Source organism: Mirounga angustirostris, unplaced genomic scaffold, assembly GCF_029215605.1.
Source record: "Mirounga angustirostris isolate CCGP_5_RB_7025 unplaced genomic scaffold, mMirAng1.0.hap1 SCAF_7, whole genome shotgun sequence".
Classification (NCBI taxonomy): domain Eukaryota; kingdom Metazoa; phylum Chordata; class Mammalia; order Carnivora; family Phocidae; genus Mirounga; species Mirounga angustirostris.
In genome coordinates, this window is record NW_026991715.1 from 124,336,892 (window position 1) to 124,358,494 (window position 21,603).

Sequence of the window (21,603 nt, forward strand, 5' to 3'; positions counted from 1 at the left end):
TCCTTCCAGTGCCGCCCATTGGCTGAACCCATGGGAAGCGAAGGGAGGGATGGTGCTCGGACAAGGTGGCCCCACGGGGCAAGGGGCAGGGCAGAGAAGAGAGGGAGTGAATGTGGGGTGAGGGGCAGGACAAAGGTAAAAACCCACGGGCATGTGGGTGCAGAGCGGAATATGTGGGAAGCTCAGTCTTCACGGGTAAAACTCTGTAGTCATTTCCTCTGTTTCCTTAATACTCAGTTCACCATTTCCATCCTTTTATCATGAAAATATTCATACATACAAAAAGTGAGTTTTAGAGTGGACACCACATAGGTTCTCACCACATAGGTTCTACCACTGACCTTTTACTACTTGCTTTATCATATATGTGTCGTATATGTATCTACCCCTTCCTCCATCCTTCAGGAAATCTTATTTTTTATGTATTTCAATGTAAATTTCAGACATCAGTACACTCGTCCCTAAATCCTTCAGCAGCATATCATTTACTTAGTTCACTTTTAATTGCTATTACAATGCAGCTTATTTTCAGCTCTGCTTTACATGTACACATGCGCATATATTGTTTATACATACACATACCTAGTGTTTATGCACACTCACACACACGTGTATATACATATAGACATGTATAAGTCAATTGGTGAGTGGGTCAATCAATTGGCTGCTTTCAGTTGGGCTGCCCAGGGGCATTCATTTTATCAAGCATGTTGGCCCTTACAAAACAAAGACTGGAAAAACCTTCGCGAACACTCCAGCTTTCGGTTGCTTTACTTTCCAGGGATTACAGAATTGATCTTCGTAAGCAAGCCAGGGTCAGCACAGTAAAACTGAAGAGGAACGCTGGAGAGCTAGAGTACGGTTTTCCTCCCGACCTCACAGTCAGATCTCATTACTAGAGAGGGGGTCAGCTTCATCCCTTCTCCTGCAACCTGACCTTTGCAGTCACACGGCCAATGCCATTCCCCACGCAGCCTCCTTTTCCTTTGGTTTTAAAGACAGATGGGGGAAGGAGGGGAATTGAACATTGGACTATTAACTCCTCCTCCCCCACTATCTTTTTCTTTTTTTTTTATTCCCCACTATCTTTTGATGTACGAGTAAAAGGTATTATTGCCTTTGCTTCGTCACCTCCCAAGACATGATAAAACACAGATCTGAGGCAGCCCCGCGTGTTACTTCAAACTCTACTTTGCTCCATGTATCGGAGACGACATATGTCACAGGATGGACTCAACCAGACGCTCCTTAAAACCCCACGATTCCAGTAGCCTTTGGCAGCAGCACGTAGGTAGGATTTAAATTGCAACACGGCTGCAGACTGCATCCCGAGAGATTTCCTTCTCTAAATCACACTGCCGTGTGGGTTTTCAAATGTCTGCTCAGGTGGAGCAAAAGTGTTGGCACATGGAAGCGACACCTTTCCTGTTTGGTGCTGGAGGGAGGAAATGAATCCGGGGGCTGGGAGCAGAATCGAATGAATCACACGATGTTAAAACATCTTTGCCCACCACAAGGCCATCGCTTTCTGTTCCACAGCTGCCTGGGGAAGGCCAACTGCATGCAAGACACTCGACCGGGCGACGGAGGGGACCCGCAGGTGAAGCCGGCATGGTGCTTGTCTTGACAAAGTTACAGATCTAATCGAAGGCGTGAGTCAGGTACACCGATCACGTAACGCAGGGAGAATGAGAGAAATCACAAATGGCTCCTGGCTGGGAGGGCACATGAAGACTTCCCAGAACGGGGGGCAACGGAGCCATGTTTTGAAGGGTCACTGCATTTCCCTGGGCAGAGATGAGGGAAATATATTCCAAGGGGGGCAGATCAACATGCTGACGGGTGCACACTGGGAAAGTGAAGAGGTGGTCTACAGAAGAGCAAATAACTAGTTTGGCTGGAATCCAGGTTGTACATTCTTCCGTGAGAAGACAGGAAAAGTAAGTTGCAGCCATATTGTGACAGACCTTGGATGCTCAGGTTTAGAGTCTGGAAGCCAGCAGGAGCCAGAAAAGAATATCAAATACAAGAGTGACAGGATTAGAACTGCATTTTAGGAAGATTAGTCTGGCAGAGAGTATGGTTAACTCAAAACGGGGAGAGAATAGATATCATAGAAATAGCAGCACCTTTGATATTTATTCTCTTAATACCATAGTAAAGAAGGTAGCTAAGGAAATTTTTTTATATTCTAACTGCAAATAACCTCTGTTTGGGTAAGGAGCCATACAACTCATACATGAGAAGCTGTTACTACTACAGTGGCTATATATAATCTTGACATATGATTTTGATTCTTTCTTCTTGGTTTTACATAAAGCCCCGAATGAATGTTGGCTATTTTTATTAAACTCTAAGGCTGATTCTAGATCTTTCATCAATAACATGAACTTTATGACTGATCTAGATACCAAAAGTCATCGTCTAACAATATAAACTCCAAATATCTATAATATAAAATTAAGGAAATGAAATTATGTTCAATTCCATTTTCATGGGAGCCGAAACTCAATTATATATTTATGTCAATTTTTCAATATTTGAGGCTATATCAAGTGTGAAAAAGCTACCATCTCTACCACTACATAAACTCTATAAACCATAATGAATCTAATTAATATGGACTAACTTTGGAGTGCAATTATTACCAAATGTTTAAGTGGTTTCCTAGGTGCATTTCCGGAAATCATATTATCTCATTTATTTATCACACAAAACCTTTGTGGTAGGTATTACGAGCCTTAAATTTCGGATGGAAATCTAAGGCATAAAGAGATTAAGTACTTTGTCTGGGGTCAGACAGCCATAAACTTTAAAACTAGGATTCAAACCCAGGTCTGTTTATTGGATTCTTGCTACAATTCCTCCAAGTTGAAGGGATGTGTGTAGGTTGTGACCAAAGCCCATCAATTACTTTAAAGGAATGCTTCTTTTTTTCAAATGAATGATGTACTTGTTTAACTACACTAATTAGGAACTCCTAGAATATCAAAGAGATGTTTAAGAAACCAACAGAAACACAAACAATGAATCATGGAACACTACATCAAAAACTAATGATGTAATGTATGGTGATTAACATAACAATAAAAAATTTTAAAAAATTAAAAAAAATCAGGAGGGCAAGAGGAGAGAAATGAACACTGGGTATTATATAAGACTGATGAATCACAGACCTGTACCCCTGAAAAAAATACTGTATTATATGTTAATTAATTGAATTTAAATAAAAAAAGAATATATAAAAATCAAAAAAAAAAACAACAACAGAAAGAAAGTCTTGAGACTTGAATGATAAGCCTTGAAATATGCCACATTGAAGGTCTAGCAAACATCATTTGCCACTAAAGAAGATGGCTAAACGGTGGAGGAATGGAAAATTTCAAGGCCTGCTGAGTCCCCTGGGTGGTCCCTGACACCCCAAAAGTGTCTTCTATAGGAGACATCTGGAGGGATTCTGGAGCACTCTCCAGCTAGTACAGCTGCTTCCCAATTGCAAACAGCCCTTCAGTCATCATGTACTTTGCAAAAGGCACACTAACCAGCCAGGAGTATGACCGAAAGCAGTACCTGTTCATTGTACGTAGTGTCCTATGACAGGCATGGAGCCTCTGCAAGTAAAGAATGCCAAATCTTGTTGGTAAGTTTCCTCCTGACTGCAGAGCTGGACTCAAGCAGGTTGCAATGATCATGTTCTTATCCATTAGCTGCAGGAACACCCCTGGATTGATGGGAAGCAACAAGGGCTAGGGATTGGACAACCCAGGCTCATATCCTGGCTCTGCCTCCTTCCTCTGCTAAATCATCTGCTCTTGACTTCCCTGTAGGGTGAGGGTTATAGGATCAAATGAGATCATTTCTATGAAAGTGCTTTGAGACATGCGGTGGTTCAACCCAATGTATCAATTTATTTTTGTTGGGATCAGTCCACACTGTCTTCAGCCCCAACAAAGCAGGCTGTGGTGTCTAAAAACTGATTTTTATATTTTAAGATGCATATCTCACTGAATAAATTATCCTACCATGAATAGTCCTTTTTGTTATGGGACACAAATAGAAGGAGCTTCCAGAAAACTATAGGGAAAATAATTGGAGTTCTAGTTGATGTGTCTTAGGAATTCACTCTCTTTAACCAACTTGATAGTTACTTTACTTTTTAAGAGGGATTAATTTTACTTTGTGTAAGATGGAGCAAATAAGTAGCAACAAATAGCATATATTTATGTAAACATATACATATTTTTGCATCCTATTGCAAACCAATCTAAGTCCATTTGACTGCTTAGTTTCCAGGATCTTTTGTTAAATTATGATTGCTTCCAACACACAAAGATAGATGGCAACTATCTGCTTTTCAACCAGGTTGTACACTATAATGAATGCAAATTCTAGGCCAAATTCTGCCACATACACAAATATTCATTGGCAAGAGGTCAAAAAGTTCTCATAAACTTACTCTTTTAACATCCCCTGTCTGTGGGCTTAGGAGCCCCAAAGCATTCCATCAGAAACTGTGACCCCATCTGGTCACTTTCTTCCTGTGCATGCGGCCAAACTACATTTCCTGGCCTCCTTACAGTTAGGTTGGGGTCATGGGACCACGTTCCAGCCTGGCACATAAAAATCTCTCACACAAGCTTTCTTTCTCTTTACCTTCCATGACACCTTGGAAGCCCATTTTAAAGATCACAGTATTAGAAGATAGAGGTTGCAGAGACAGAATGACTCAGGTTTTCAAGTCATCATTTGAAGAAGAGCAGTCCAGGAGAGCTGCCCAACAAGGAACATTCACTTTGGACTTGGAGTAAGTAAAAAATACATTTTGTGTCAAGCTACTGAGATGTGGAGTTGCTTGTTACAGCAGCAAGCACCTTGCTGAGGCAGATCCATCAATACCCTAATGGCAGAATCAGCAAATCAGTTAGGGGGAGCAGGCAAATGAGTCTACTGTTAAGTGAGTGAAATACAGGACTGACTGGGACTTTAGCCTAACTCCAAAGCAGCTTGACTGTTGGGTTCACTGGTTCTTATTCTTTGTCTACACAAAAATAGAGGGACAAGTATGATCTTTCTACCTACTCACATATTTCACCAATGAAAACATTATTTCTAACATCGTTTATGCTAATTAACAAACCATCTAGCCTAGATTTAAGCTAACATTTATTTTCATGTATTTTCCAAACCACTTCTGAGAGTGGACTTTATAGTAAAGGTCAAGTGGTAACTAGCCCTGGAGTGTGGATTTCTGGCTAGCACAGAGATAAAGCTCAAAATATTTGACCACTGGTATGGCTCAGTCACTGAGAGATCAAAATATATGTAAACTCTTAACGCAGGAGTGGTACCTTCTATGTCAGATTACTTGGAGTGTTAATTAAGTACTCTTAGGGTACAGATTAAAGTAATTCACACAGTGACTGTTTATACTGAAGTATTTTACAAATAAATTACAAGCAATATAACAGGCATCTAATTCACAGCCATCATCCATTTTATTTATTTCTCTGCTCACTCTAAGAATTACGAGCAAAGGATCATGGACCTATTCCTAAGTGTAAAATTAGATCGATAAAATTAGCCATCTGTCCAAGGAAGGCTCTAAACTCAGGTTGTATTTAAGTATTATGTTTCCAATTGCCCAGATGTTACAGAAAAGTGCCTGCTGATACAACTCCTTTTGCACAATGTAAACCATTAACTGGCTAATATAAACTTCTTGCACCAAGAAAAATAAATAGCATTAACATTACATTAAATCTGATTCCGGATCTTGGGTGCCCTGTCAGCAAACACAAGTGTTAAGATTTAAATTGCTCAGGATTTGCAGAGTCAGATGAAGAAAGAATCTTCAAGTGTCTTTAGAGGTGAGGAAGAAGGGACTGGAAATGAGATGAAAGCTTCAGGAGGTATATTCTTGGTTGGTGTGGTTGGTTAAAGTAATAGTAATTACTATGATTATTGTTGAATGATAATATCCTATTTTTGTGAAATACTTCAGCTCTTTCAAAGCACTGGTCCGTTTTATTTCCTTTGATTCTTAAAATAAGCTGGTGGGGTTATCTGGGATAAATGGGGGGTTTCACAGCCAGCCAAGGAAATGCAAGAATCATTCATAGGAAAGGAAGAGCCAATGGAGCCTGGCCTCTAACATCCCATGTCACTGGGAGTGGTTCATGAATTACTCCCACCTACTGATCAATCAAACCCAAACCATTTCTTAGCTCCCAAGCTTCACGGAGATTTCCACCGACGCCCAGTCATGCATCAGTCTGGCTAATTCTCTTTCAGGAACAGCAGCTCCCCCTCCACCACCACACCCTGCAAAACCTCCCCAAGACAATTACCAGGCAAACAGCATCCACCACCCTTGCGGTTACTGTTTCTCCAAGGAATTCATTCAAGCAAGACCACAAACGTGGTGGCCGCATTTTCCAAACCAAAAATCGAGGCATGTGGTCAACCAGAGAGTCCTTCTATTTTGCCAATTAATTTATCTGAAAAACTTTATGACTCAGTACAAATTAAATCACATGTAATCAATCATACATTAATACGTATGGAAAAGGAACACGAAATCGTAAGTGTCCGTGTTTCTCGTCGGGCCCGGCACATATTCTTCCAGTCATGCATATGCACTCAGTTGTTTTCCTCTGTCCAGATTAAACAATCCCAGTTCCATAAATATTGCCTTCCAGCCTCAGGCTTCTGTGCCTTTTAAATGCTCTGGTGCTTGTCTTGCCTCACTTAATCCTTCCAGCAACCTTAAATGGCAGGTTCTTTCCCATTTTTACAGAGGAGGATACGGAGACCACAGAGCTAACATAACTTGCCTTACATCATCGAGTCACTAGTAAAAAACAGTGTCAGCACTTGAACCCAAATCTGTCAAATACTAAAGTCTGTGCTCTCACCCAAGAAGAAACCAGCCTCGGGGGGTGCAAGAACAGGTGCAGAGTGGGGGGCGGGGGGCGGGAGGGTGGAGTGGGTCTGAGGGAAATGAGGGCGGGGGGGTGGGTTACACAGAGCTCCACGTGGCTGCTTCTTAGTGCTACTGCAGGCTTTCCCTCCTCTGGGGAGGAAGAGGAGGACCTGCCCAGAGGAGATGTCGTTCAGCCGCCTTCTGAAGACCACAAGCCCCAAATCCAACCTTCGGGAGACCCGCGGAGCCTAAGGTTACAATACTGACCCAGAGCGATGGGTTGTCGCGGCCAATCCCGTGTGGTGCGGACAAAGGAAGGAAGGGGGACCGTGGGTGTCCCACGGGGCATCTGGGGAGAAGGCCCGGAGGAAAGGGAGGCCGACAGGAGCCTCAACTCTCCTTTGTCAGGTCTCAACGTGGGGACTGCAAACCACCTCATCAAGTCACCGGAGGTTCTTGTTAAAAAGGCAGGAGCCTGTGACGCACTCCAAGAATTCTCATCCGCACGGAAGGTCAGGAATTACTTGCCTGGGTCAGAGGCCTGAGACCCACTGAGGCCAGACCTGCTCTGAGCCCGCTCTGAACAGTGCATCCTCTGCGGGCAGCTCTTTCACCTGTGTCCCCTGCTCCCCCCCACCCCCAATCCCCTTGCGATTCGGGGGTCTAAGAGGCAAGCGTCTTCCAGCTCATTTCAGGAGGCCGAAGCCACACTCTGGGGTCTTTCTTCAAAATGGGAGCAGAATCAAAGATGGGTTTGGGGGATTCCGCTACAAACGGCCATTTAGGCTCTGCAGTCCCTCTTTACCTTTTTCCTTTTTCTATCCCTGAAATAGCAGGTATACTTCCAGTATCTGCAGTTTGACATGCTGTGGCCAGAGTAAGTGGCAGCGGTCCTAACCAGCTCAAAAGACTTTCTGTTGCAGTCATAACATCCCATCCTTCACTGAGTCGACTGGGAGCAGCCAGTGCTGCCGGCCGAGCAGGTGAGGTGGGAGACGCAGGCTGCCCACGGGACCACCCTGTGGAAGCTGAGGGCCCACCGCGGCCCCAGACGCCTGAGTCCCTGTCTTCCAGAAACCTAGCTCTGCGGCACTGGACCACTTTTGAGTTAGGCAGATGGACAACTACTCCCAAAAGAATTCTAAGGTTATTAAAGCCCCGGGCTCAGGCTAAGAAACACAAAGCAAAAACAAAAAACACCACTCAGTTCCTTTCTGGCCAAGTCACTCTTCCATGAGAAAGAATTCTGAGGACACAAGTTCCGCTCATGTTATAGGACATTTACCCCTGACCTTGACCTCTCTGTCCCTTTACCTCCACAGAGAATCCAAGGAAAGAAAGAGAGGAGAGGGAGGCTTCTTATAGGGATTAGATAGGATGTGGAAACAAAGAGGAGGGTAGGAGGGCTGAGGAGATGGAGGAGTGGAGGAAAGATTTCTGCTACGTTGCTTCGACTGCATGGATGCCAGTAGTTAAGTGCTGGGGATACGCATATGGCCCTCATGGGGGGAAATATGTGTGGCCTTTATGAGCTCCAGTGTTCCCCAAGAAGCAAGACAATCTGGATCGCACTGTAGTGAAGGACTTTGAGTTGGAAAGGGAGAAGGAGGGACAGACAGAAGAGATGAGCCTCCCCCAAATACATGCTTTGGGAGGGGGACTTGCCTGAGAGCTGTAAGGGGGGGCATAAGCAGTCCCTTGGGCGGCAGGTTGTTCAGGTTGGCGTGCAGGAACCAGAACAGGGAGGCCTCTGACTCGTAGCCAGTGAACCTCACACTAGCAGCAGCAGAAGCTACCTAGAGGCTCCTGGATTCGCCCCATCAACGAGCAAGACACATTGCCCACCAGCTAACTCTGCTCCTCCAGACTCTCGTTTTTTTCTTTCTGAGTTTCTCTGGATCTTCCCTGGAGCCCAATTTTTGCAGGTAGGGAAATGCTGAGGGAGCAGAAAGGAAAAGGTGAGAGCAGTTTTCCAACCTGAAAGCCAGTGTCTGGAGAAAATTATAAAGTAATGAAAAGCTCTTCCTAAAGATGGTTGTGGGCCCCAGCTCTTCTAGGGAAGACCTTCAGTTCTCAACCCTGACCTGGCCTTGTCTCACTGCCCCTGGGGCCTCAGGCAAGCTGGAAAGACAGGAGGAAAGGCAGGGCCCTCGCGCAGTCCTCCAGCCCCTCTCTCTGGGCCAGAGGGTGAATTAGCACCATGAGTTACCAGTCTGCCTGTGGGAGCAGGTGTGTGGCTCACTGTGTGTGGATTCCAGCACATGTGTCTGGATTTCCCTTTCTCACCTTCCTGCTCCACACCAGAAAAATGACAGTCCTTCCCATGCTTCCTGGGGGACTCTGGATAAGGGAGAAGTACCCACTCAGGAAGGCCTGGGTACTAGTTCCGGTTCAGCCTCTGATGTTAAGTTGGACAAGTCCCTTAATCACCCTCAGCCCAGTTGTCGAATGAGGCCTTTTCACTTCCTTCCAGGTCTCTGATTCTAATTTGTAATCTGAAAAGGAATGAAGGTTATGCGATGTTTCCAGGCCAGTAAGGCCCAGGGAGATGATACTGTCCTATACCCTACCTAGGGTCAGAAGCCCCTTTTCCTGCCTCCAGGTCCTTGGATGGATCCTCTGGCCCCCACAAGACTTAGCACCCAGGAGCTCAACAAGAGAAAAGCAGCAGTTCATGGACGGGTAAGGTTACAGCCCCTGATTCTTGCAGATGAGGTCAGCGGACAATGGCTTCCAGAACTCCATCTCAGTATCGTTCACACTCTGTTATCTTTGAAGGCCTGGGCACGATCCCGCGTACAAATGTTTAACAGGCTCCGCATGCCCAGCAGCAGGGATAATGCCCTCCACCTGGCTCTGTCCCATGGGAGCTCCCCTGTTCAGCCAGGACAGGTCTGCAGGCCTCTGCTCTCAGGACCATAAGGACTCCCTTCCTGGTCCTGAATATCACAGCCCGTATCCCATTCCATCACTTACTAGTTGTATGACCTTGGAGGAGATATTTAATCTCTCTGAGCCACAATTTCATCTTCAGTTAAACAGGGGTAATAATAGTATTATTATTCTCACAAAGAATAGCTGGGTTGATTAAATATCAGTATGTGCCAAGTTCTTAGAGCAGTGTAGCAAGCACTTAATTAGAGTTCGTTATTATTATTTAATTTGACTTAAGAGCTGTCATTTCTTGTTAGTCTCGGCAAATGCAGAGGTTTCTTTATTAATGCTCAGTGGCAGAAGATGAGCTATCTTGGGGCAGAGGGAAAGGTTGCCTATGTTGGACCCAAATTCAACTCATCATTAAAGCTGCTACTTGCTTTTTTCCCCACCAGAGGTAGGTGGGATGGGGAATTTTCAGGTTGATTTTGAATCCAAGACTTCTCCATCTTTTAGGAGCGTTAGGAGACAGACAAGTCATCCAAAGAAAACAGGACTGTTCAGCACGCCTACATGGTGGCCACGCTCCCTTCAAAGTACTGCTCACAAACCAATTTCTATGGAGGAAATGAAGTACAAAGAAACTCCTATATGGATCCTAGCAGGATTTGCTGGTGTCTGGGGAAGATTATAAATTAGCTGGTTGCTGTTCACATCAGAGCCAAGCAGGGCACATTCAGTTTTTAATCTGGACCAATTTTCTGGATCAAAAACTAGTCTTTCCAAGGGATGTAAATGAGCCCAGGAGGAAATTTTCCCCTGAAGTTTATGAAGTAGCTGTCATTTTAATCTGAGCAGCTTTCCAACCTGAAAGCCAGTGTCTGGAGAAAATTATAACGTAATGAAAAGTTCTTCTAGGCTAAACCTAGTCCAAACACCACTGCTACCTCAAATTTGATGTATTTAATATGCCAAACTATTCAAAACGTAGAGTTTCCACTATCAAAACCCTGTCCATGCTTCAAATAAAACCAGAGGGGCCAAGATGGCATATTGATGGCATGAGTATCAGAATGAGACCCTGGATGAACCAGGTAGAAAATATTTTTAGGAGAGAAGCTACAAAAAATAAAAAAGGAAATATGGTGACCCATATGAGTAGTTGTATATACAGCAGGCTTTTGTGGAATGCTTTTAAAAAAATTCTGCTTAAATGGACTGTAATCTATCCTTAAAAGAATATTACATACACTGCTTAAGCTTAAAAACTATAGATACAACTAGGCATCGCTCAAAAATTGTGACTAGATGGTTTTATATGAATAAACCCACAGAATACAATTGATCATGATGTGCTTATCTTAAGGAGAGAAGTTAGAAAGAAGCCCTTCACTGAAATCCTTGAAGATGGGGATATGCGTGCATGTGAGAAACAATTTAATACAACACTGCCTTGGACTACTGCTTTCATCTCCAAAATGAATTGAACAGTGGCTATAGAACAGCTCATAATTTAAGTGTGTTGCAGATTATGATAATGACTCTAAATTTCAAGGCAGGTAGCAACAGACACAGCTTGAAGAGCGAGGGTGTCCCCCAGAGCTGAAAGGCAACAAGTCATATTTCCAAATGAAGAGATCCTTGAGCAGTGAAAATATTTAAGCAGCCATATGGGGACCTGCCAAGATTATTTTCTTCGCCTCTGATAAATTTCCCTGGTTTGTCTCTTTCTTATAGAATCGTTATTTGTGAAGATAAACTGCACTTTCTGCAGTTTTGCAGACTGCATTCAAATAAAGTTATATTGCTTTCCATTGTTCAAAGATGTAATTAATCCCATAAGACAACCTCGCTTACAAAGTAAACTAAAAAACAAAAAACAAAAACTCCCCAGAAAAACACAGATTTTTCAGCATTCAAAATACGGTCTCAGCAAATTAGAATAAAATTCGTTATTCGGGCAACAACGTTTAGAACTTTATTGTTTAGAATGCTGTACTTGGAAGAATCTCACAACACAGATCAAATCAAAGTAGACAAAAATACACGAAGAACTTTTACCAGTATAATGAGAGGAAATGCAAGTTACTGAGTTTCCAGTTCTCTCCAATTCTTTGTAACAGCCTACACACAATACATCTTTGTTTAAATTGCCCAGCACAGAAAGACGGGAGTTCAAAATACGGTAAAATTAACCCATGGGGCACTCCTTTCTGAGAAAACGGCCCCAGAGTGGAAAGCATCCTTAAAAGCAGAGGCCACATCCCACACAGTGCCAGGCAGGACCAGAGATTGGCACAGGGAACCCCAGGCAACAGACACTTAACACGAAATGGCTGGGCTCTGGACAATCTGAATTCAATAAAGATGTTTAGAGACACAGGAGGAGCTGTTTGACTTCTCTTGCACAGTTGCAATCCTCTGTAATTGAGACAGCATGATCGCTGTCCCTACTCTCAGCTCTCTGTGCTCAAATACACAGCCCGCCTCCACCTCTACTGTGTCTGGAAAATAGATTATTCTTTCAACAAACAAACATCCCTGGAACCGCCTGAGCTGCGGGGAGGCGGGGGAGGGCGAGGTTCGCGTCTTTTCTCGGCTCTGGGCAGAGAAGAACCCAGCTGAACTGCGACCGGTCAGGGGAGAGAGGGGCGGTGCGTTGCCCGCTCTGCGTCCCGGCAGGGACCGGGACCCGGGCGCGGTGTCCCCGGGCGCGCCCCGCGCGTTACCTGGCTTTCGGAGAGCCGCTCTGAGCGCCCCTGCGCTGGGTCCGAGGCTGGAAGCCAGGAGCAAGAGCCGGAGCAAGGCGCCCCGGATTAAATCCATTTCACGCGGGCGCCTGCAAAGTTTCACCAAGTCCCGGGCGCACAGGGAAAGGGCGTCTCCTGGGGGACGTGGGGGGAGGCGGCCCCCGCGGATCCCCTGACCCGGGTGAGGAGGTGGAGGGCTGAGAGAGCTGGACCAGCAACGACGGAGGAGTCCGAGGAGGCCGGGCAGCCGCCGGGAGGTCGGCGTGCGGGAGTGAAGTCCTCTCGGAACCGCAGGGCTTTTCGGAGGGGGGGGGGCGGGGGCGGCGAAGGAAGCCGACGGGGAGGGACCGGCTGGCCGTGGGAGGGAGGGAGGCTCGACCCGCCCGGGGATGGAATTACAATCGAGTGGAAGTGAGAGGGGCAGGCTCGGAGACAATTTACTCTTCGCCCACCTCCGGGGCCGACAGCCCGCCCATCACCCTCTAACGACCCCCGGCTCAGCCCTTCCCTGCTGGTGACCTAGATTGGGGCGCTAGGAGGGGCCGACAGGGCGGGAGTTAGGGGACTGTGAGTCCAGGACCCTGCGCTGTGGTCCTGACCCTGAAATCCTGCGGCGCCTTCCCCTCCCCCGGCTGTACCCTCCTCCCCTCCTGCAGCCGCGCCCCTCTAGGTCACTTCCACCCAGCTTGGGGACTTTTCCCAACACCTCCAAAGGTTGCTCTGGTCTGTCCAACGCACTTGGAGGGGAGGGAGGGTGTCTGCAGTTTGCAAGTGGGGGAGGATAAGAGGAAGAGGGGGCGGGGCCGGCCGAGTCTAGGGCGCTAAGAAGATAAATGGGATTTAAGGCGCGCAGATGGAGAGCGGAGGCCCCGCCACTCGGTTGGAAACGCGGGGTGGAGATTAGGGCCCAACGCGGGGGAGCGGGGTCCCCTCCCTGCAGAGGAAGGCAACTTGAGACCCTCCAGGGGAAGAGATGAAAGTCCAGGTTAAGCCTGGCGTCGGGGAGACGGACGCGAGCTCAAGCCCCCTGGCGGACAGAGAAGACCAGACCCGGACCCGGCACCCGCCGGCTGAGCTGGGGTTGGGGGCCAGAGCGAGGTCCTGGCCACTGAACCTGGATTCCCGGGTCAGCTCCCTTCTCCTCTGGATTTGCTGCCCTAAGATTCAGTAAAATACGCTTTTTGTCGGGTTTCCTGGTGGCGCTGCTAGAAGGGAGACCCCGGGACTCAAGTCCACTTACACACTAGCGGGCTGATCTTCAAGCCAGCGAGAAGGGAAAGCAGATACATAAATAAATAAACCAAGAGAGAATAAACCTGGAAGAAAACACAGCCTTGGCCAATTCCTGGGGAAAGATCAAAGGCCCTAGGAAGTGGCCCGCAGAGGGAGCCTGCCCCACCATGCAGCCCAGCTGAGGCTCCTGGGTGTCCTGGCCCTTCATTGTTAACCTAGGCTTGGGAAAGCAGGAGGCAACAAGGTTGACCCATATCTCCCCCGCCCCCCAAAGATTTCTCCTCCTCTTTTTAGGAATGAAGTATGCCCTCGCTAGAGGGTTTGTTAGGAGCCCAGTCTTGTTTGTTAGCAAAGCCTGAGCATATGGTCCCTTACACGTCGGCATTCTCAGGTGTGCAACTGCTCATAATAAGTTCAAGTCCACTCCGACTGGAGTATTTGCAAGTCTTAGCTGTGACACCAGACCTTGTCCTTTTACATGGAGTTAGAGTAGAAAAGTTGAACAACCGGTGCTCTTCACTTCCAAGGTGATAACAAGGCCATGTTTGGATGCCAGGCAATGTGACTGCCCTCAGGACTGCTAGTCTCAAACGCAGCAGAATCATATATCCTTGGGACTGTCAGGATGCCCAGAGGTCATCTAGTCCCTACCTCCATTCCACACAGAATCCTGCCTTCAGCACCTTTGGCAGGTCATTCACCTGGGTTTAACCTCCACCTGTGACAGAGAGATCCTACCTCACCACAGGCCTGGAAGATGTTGGATAGCTCTTTTTATGAGAAAGTGATTTTTTTTAATGATTTATTTATTTGAGAGAGAGGGAGCACGAGCAGGGGGCAGAGGGAGAGGGAGGGAGAATCTCAAGCAGACTCCCTATAGAGCGCAGAGCCCAAGGCGGGGCTCGATCCCAGGACCCTGAGACCATGACTTGAGCCAAAACCAAGAGTCCACCACTGAAATGACTGAGCCACCCAGGCGCCCCATGAGAACGTGACTTTGTATAGCAGACCTAAGGTAGCACCCAGAACCGAGCAGGTGGTACCATGAAGATACCTTCCATGTTGGTTCTGCTCTTTCCCACTTAAAAATAATTCTCCCTGAGGTAAAAATTGGAAGTAATAATAACCACTATTATGGCTAGCATTTATACTAACACCTATTGTATACCAGACCCTCTCTGAAACGCTTTAGAATCCCAGTAACAACCACACCATGTAGGTATTGTTATTGGTATTATTCCCATTTGACAGATGAAACTAAAGCATGAAAAAGTTAAGTAACTTTCTCAAAACTCATGCAGCTCCCAAGAGACAGAGCTTCGACTGAACCCAGGTGGTCTGGTTCCAGAGTCCAGGCTTTTAAGGAGAGGGAGGGACAGCAGACACAGAAGTGGACCAAGAATCATGGGACCTTGGTGTTTAATCTTAGGCTCTGCCCATAGTGTATCCTGGTAAAATGAAGGGGCTGGATGAAATCATCGGTAACTTCCAGGTTCTGCTTTGTGTTTATCATCTGATGACCAGCACCATCCAATCCAAGCCAGTTTTGCTCTGAACGTGCCTTCTAAACGACTTGAACAAACTGTCCACTGCAAATTTTGCAAGCCCGAGTACCATCCTTCTTGTATACCCTTGACCTCTGCCCATATTACCGCTTCATCCCTGGCCCTGGGCCTCCCTTTGATCTTTTGCAGATGGCCATGGGTGATTGGAAATCTGGCTTGGTTTCTTCAGAGGCCCCTCTTGTTTCTTCCTTGCAGGATTACCTTCAATTATTGTATTTTACTTTTGAGCACCTCCAAATGCTCTGGATCCTCAGGCCGTTGAGATAAGGCCTTACTTCCTGAGATCTGCTTGTTACAAATCTGGGGCATCCCTAGGGCATACTGAACTTATTTCCTTTGAGAGTCAAATCACACCCCGCAAGTTTCTCTCTCCTACCAGTTTGACAACCAGTTTATGGCACTTATAAATATGACTAAAGATAAATGGACGCTTGCCTTTCACTTCCTGCCTTCTGGGAGGAAGGGAACTAGAGAGGGCAAAGAGGCTTTGAATGTTTCATTTTAAAAAATCTGTTCAAATTCACCTGAGGTCTAAACTCAATAAGGTCACCGGCAGAAGAGTGATCTGCCTGCTTTGCTCAATAGCATAGGAGAAGAGTCTGATCTTTGCCCCTTGGAATGGATTTGGAGGGTGTTTAGAGGAAAGTGAAGGCAAAGTTACCAATGACAGAATGTTGAGGAAGTCCCTCCATGAGAGTGCGGAAAAACCAGCAGCCAAGATTTAGCCTTAGATTTAATTTATTTTTTTGGAGAGGTTATATGTACATATAAAATTTGAAAATGTACATATAAAATTTGAAATGTGCATCAGGCAGAGTGTATAGTGACAAATAAGTTTCATCCCACCCCTCCCAGAAGCAACCACTATCACCAGTTTCTTGTGTATCCTTCCAGAGATATTCTGTGAACATATAAGCAAATAAATACACAATATACTTAACACAAACAGGAGCATCTTGCACATGTTTTTTTTTTCAAATTACAAAATTGTATTTAATATCTGAACACAATTTTATAAAAACAATTCATTCAGAAGGCTAAGGACTTGAAGGAATCATGGAATGATGATTATAGATTACAAGGATTCTTTGTATGGTGATATACTGATTTTTGAATTTCCATTATATTTATTTATTTATTTATTATTTTTATTTTTAATTTTTTTTATTATGTTATGTTAACCACCATACATTACATCATTAGTTTTTGATGTAGTGTTCCATGATTCATTGTGTATAACACCCAGTGCTCCATGCAGAACGTGCCCTCCTTAATACCCATCACCAGGCTAACCCATCCCCCCCTCCCCTCTAGAAACCTCAGTTTGTTTTTCAGAGTCCATAGTCTCTCATGGTTTGTCTCCCCCTCTGATTTCCCCCCTTCATTCTTTGTACGTGCTTTTTAACCTGAAAATCTGCCCAAATCAGCAAATAGAAATCTGCCTCCCTCTTACTGACTGCTGAATAATATTCTGTTGTGTGATGTGCAATTGTTCTTTCTCTGTTGTTTCCTATTATGTCATTATAGACAATACTGCAGGGCATGACCTTGAATAACAGTTTGCACATGTTATAATAGACGGTGGGGTACATTTCTAGACTAGCCATTGCTCAGCAGAAAGGTAAATGCCTTTTCATTTTGATGAGTTGGCCAAATTTCCTCCCTAGGAGAGTATACAAATTTACATTCCCACAAGCAATATAGAAGCATGACTAATTCCACAAAATCTCATCAACACAGTATCTTATCAAACTAGAACCATATATTATTTCCAGCTCATGGCTGGCTCAGCCAGTTAAACATCTGACTCTTGATCTCAGTTCAGATCTTGATCTCAGGGTCGTGAGTTCAAGCCCCACATTGGGCTCCACACGGGACACGAAGCCTACAAGGAAGGAAGGAAGGAAGAAGAGGAGAGGAGGGGAGGGGAGGGGAGGGGAGAGGAGAGGAGAGGAGAGGAGGGGAGAGGAGAGGAGGAAGGAAGGGAGGAAGAAAGGAATCCTAGTTTGTGAAGTATCTGTTCATGTATTTTGCCCCTTTTTCTATTGATTTGTCAACCTATTTCTTTTTGATTTGTAAAAGTTCTGTATATAGTCTGGATATAAGTCATAGGATTTTTTTGTTGGTGGTGGATGTTTATATTGAAAATATTTTTCCCACTCTGTCTTGTCTTTTAACTCTCTTTTTTATTTTTTTAAGATTTTATTTATTTATTTGAGACAGAGAGAATGAGAGAGAGAGAGCACATGAGAGGGGGGAGGGTCAGAGGGAGAAGCAGGCTCCCTGCCGAGCAGGGAGCCCGATGAGGGACTCGATCCAGGGACTCCAGGATCATGACCTGAGCCGAAAGCAGTCGCTTAACCAACTGAGCCACCCAGGCGCCCCATCTTGTCTTTTAACTCTCTTAATAATTATTTTGAATGAACAGAAGTCCTAGTTTTAATGTACAATTGATCAATTCTTTTCATTAATGGCTAGCATTTTTAATGTCCTGTTTAAGAAATTTTTATTTACCTCAAGGTCATGAAGATATTAGTCCATGTTTTCTTCTAAAAGTGTTACTGCTTACCTTCCACATTTAGATCTGTGATGGACTTTTGTGTATGAGGTAGGGTAGTCCTTAAGTCTGTTTGACTGGATGCTCCCTCCTGATTTAGATGTGTGCAGGTGCATCTTCATGGGGAGATGGGGAGGGTATCTTTTCCTCTGCAGGCATCAGCCAAGCTGATATTCAAGGCTAACACTGTGACTACACTTCTCACCAGGTATATCTGAGTAGATAGCTACCTTGCATTATATGTTTTGGAGCATAAACAAAGCCCACGTGCTCTAAATATCTCACCTACAGGTTTCTCAGTTTCCTTGAAATTTCTACCATTTGAAATACTCCCTTGAGTTAAGAGTATAACTTGTTAATGACATATCCATTCTGTTCCAAAGAGCACTGGAGAAATATGGAAGAGAGATGCTTTAAGAACTTTTATCCAGGTGGTTCTCTTAACATGGACGTATTCTTCCTGAAAAGGAGAAAGGGCTCATTAATACTGTGCCTGTGAACAAAAAGGTGAATACTCATTATCAGCTAATTTAGCAGTCACCTACGATATCAGTTCCAGGATCCACAACCGGTAGAGTATATGAGTTTGAGAGTGACTTGGGAAAGGGGAATTGGTGGTGGGCGAGGTTCCGAATGTGGGATATGGTTTGTTTACAATAGCACAACTCTGGAAGCCATAAACAAACCTTTCACTAGAGGAGAGACGGGTAAAACACATTATGGAATATAATGGAGCAGTATTCAGCCATCTAAAAAGGGATGGACTTAGAGCTTCATGGGCTAAAATGGACAAAGCAGACAAAGCAAGCTGCAGAATGGAGCGCAGGTGTTCACAGAGTGGTGGGAAGGGGATTTTGGGGTGTGGCACAAATGCAGGAGTAATTAGCAATGTGTTATTTTTTTACTGGTTGTATTTTTAAATTATAAGGATCTCTTTATCTGGCTTAAAAAGAAAGTGGAAAGCATTTTAAAAGAAGATACTTCAGTCTAGGTGGAGCAACAGAAGGAATGATGGGGACTGAGAAACCAAGAGAAGAGTTACAGGTCTCACCCATCTTGGGAGAGGGAGACAGGCACTCCCAAAGGGGAGGAGGACATGAAAGGCAGAGCTCACAAATCATGGGATTCTGTCTGGTGTGCCAGATTTCATGTGCAAGAAAAAAACAAACAAAAAGCTACCATCTTCCGGAAATGCAGGGAGAGCCTGTAGCCCATGGAAGATTGGGGCTCCCCACACAATATGACAAAACACGGGAGCCCCACAGTGGCTGCAGGCAACTGCTCAGCACACTCAGAGGCATCTCTTCAGAGTGCTGGCATGCCATTTCAAAATGTAGGGCTTGTTCAGGAATGATGCAATGTCCAGAACACCTCGGTGGACTGGAGGTCAGGAGACCTGCACCCCAGCCCTGGCCCTGTCACTAACTGTCAAGGGGACTTTGGTGATTCAATCGACTTCTTTAGACCTGATTTTTCTCCTCTATCAACCAAGGGTGCCAGGTAAGATGAGGTCTCAGCTTGTCCTAGCACTCACAGCTATCAGCTTCCACCGAAGAACCACTTGACCTTTCCCAAGATGGACAGATGTCACTACTTAAAAACAAAAAGGAGTCTAGTAAAAGGCTTGTTCTCTGAAAAAACTTTGAAGTTGGAAAGCAATAGTCTTTTGCCAAAAAAAAAAAAAAGAAATAAAAAGAACACAAAATAAAACATTTAATATACATGCACACACACACACACATACACACACACAGATGGCAGAACAAAAGCAATTCCTTGCTTCAGAGAAGGCTTTAGGAAGCAGACTCAAAGTTTCCAAGCAGGCCACATCCAGTATCCAGACAGAGGAAATGGGGAGGTGTGAGCGAGGAGGGGCAGGGAAGACCAGGGCTGGGAGGTGGGTGTGGGAAGCAGAGGAATGCTGGCTCAGTTTCTGGGTTAGTTAGTGACACTGCAAATAAATGAAAATTTTCTGATGCCAAGAGAAAACCTGTGGAAAGAAGCAAAAGGCTAATCTTCCATCTGAGTTTGATTATATTTTTATTTGTGCATTTCGTAAGAGAGGAAGTGAGGAGGAGGAGGGGACTGGATGATTTGAAGGTATGGTGTGATCGGTGTCACCAAGCAGAAGGTGTCAAGGAGGTGAAAAATAGCTGGGTGAGGGGGACACTTGGTTTGTATCCAGCCCCAGGGGAGGAGGGCAGGATGACAGACAAAGGTTTAAGCAAGAGAAAAAGCTGTGTGGCTTGTCAGGATGGCCGGGCTGTGGGACGAAAGAGGAATGGGACAGCGTCAAAGGCTGATCGGAAAAGTAGGAGGGGATGGCTTAGATTCATAACAATATGAAGTTAATTGACAACATGAAGAAAGATCAACAGTGAAGGATGAGGGAGAAGGTAGCCTCGGTTTCCTCCCCTGTGTAATGGGATGTGACACCTACTGGAAAGCTGTGCCCATCGGATGGGATGCCCCAGTGCACTGTGCATACCATGCACTTGGCACTCACTAAATGTTGGCTTTATCTCATTTCATCACTCATATTTATCACAGAGACAAGCGAAGTGCTCCCTGGAGTTAAATTCCAAAAGTGCTAGTAGATGATTGCTAGCATAGCAATGGAGACTTGGGGCCAAAGATGAAGCTTTGATCCAGACACTCAACATGAACTGGAAATAATGGAAGATCAAGGTTTGTATTTTGAGACAACGAAAGACATTTCCCCAAAGATTGTGACATCCTAGATAGGGATTCTCCCAGGAAGGAATAATAGCTAAGCCACCAAAATAAATGAAGATACACACAGGATAGACCTACAACTGGTAGGATGCCAGGGAGCCCTAGCTGCTCCTGGGAACATCTAGCCTATTCATATTTTCCTTCAGCTTGCATGCCTCTTAATTGATCCAGTATGCATGTTTTTCATGTTCCCTATTTCCTTTTTTGTTTATTACTCATTATGTGTCCCTGGATGAGTCACATGGCTTCCCTGACATTAGTTTCTTGGGCTGAACTTCAATAGAACTCAAGATCCTTCCCAGCTCAGACAATCTTGCATCCGTGTTTGGGCATGGCGGCCCCAGGCACATCTTTCTCAGTCATGTCTAGGCCCAACAACTTATCCTGGGAAATGCTACCATGGCTCTGGTATTGGAGCCAAAGGAATAGACCAAAGTGGTTGTGGAGATGTTGACTTGCATGTAGTTGGAGAACTAGTGGACTTCATCTCTCTCTAGGGATGGCTTTAATCACCCTTTGTTCCCAAGCTCTATTATAATCACGGGCTTAATTGGAAAAAAAAAAAACCAAAAAGCTCTCCACTCTCAATGGAGTAAAAAGCAGATGACAGCAATATAAGGACTTTATTTTGAACGCAAAAGAAAGTATAAGTGCATATTTACTTGTGCCCCCATATGTCCTCATCATGCACGTGTATGCCTAGACGTTCCCAAACAGTAGAGAACTATATGGAGGGAAATTAGGACAAAGAAAAAACCCAGAAGTCAAGAAAACGAACTGAGAGTGGAGAAAGGAACAGAAGTGGAAGACACAGAGACAGGAAGAACATCTCGCCTATATTCCAAAAGGTCCGCAGAATTGTAGCTCACAAATTTGATAGCAGTTTCAAGTTTTAACTAGGTAGCATTTTAATGACAAGTCAAATAGATAAACAAAATTACCAGTTCAAACTGATGGCTCTTTACA

General features: G+C 45.0%; 1 protein-coding gene across 3 annotated transcripts in view; it reads right to left on the reverse strand.

Moving 5' to 3' along the window:
• Positions 1 to 13,144, reverse strand: part of EGFLAM (EGF like, fibronectin type III and laminin G domains) — a 175,447-nt gene extending 162,303 nt beyond the window's left edge. The window contains exon 1 of one of the 3 annotated variants that reach the window (XM_045862075.3): positions 12,526 to 13,144. In XM_045862075.3, the coding sequence (XP_045718031.1) occupies positions 12,526 to 12,622 (97 nt within the window). In that variant the 5' untranslated portion in view covers positions 12,623 to 13,144. The remainder of the gene's footprint in view (positions 1 to 12,525) is intronic. The other 2 variants (XM_045862085.3, XM_054504394.2) reach the window with 2 other exon arrangements.
• Positions 13,145 to 21,603: the final 8,459 nt, after the last annotated feature.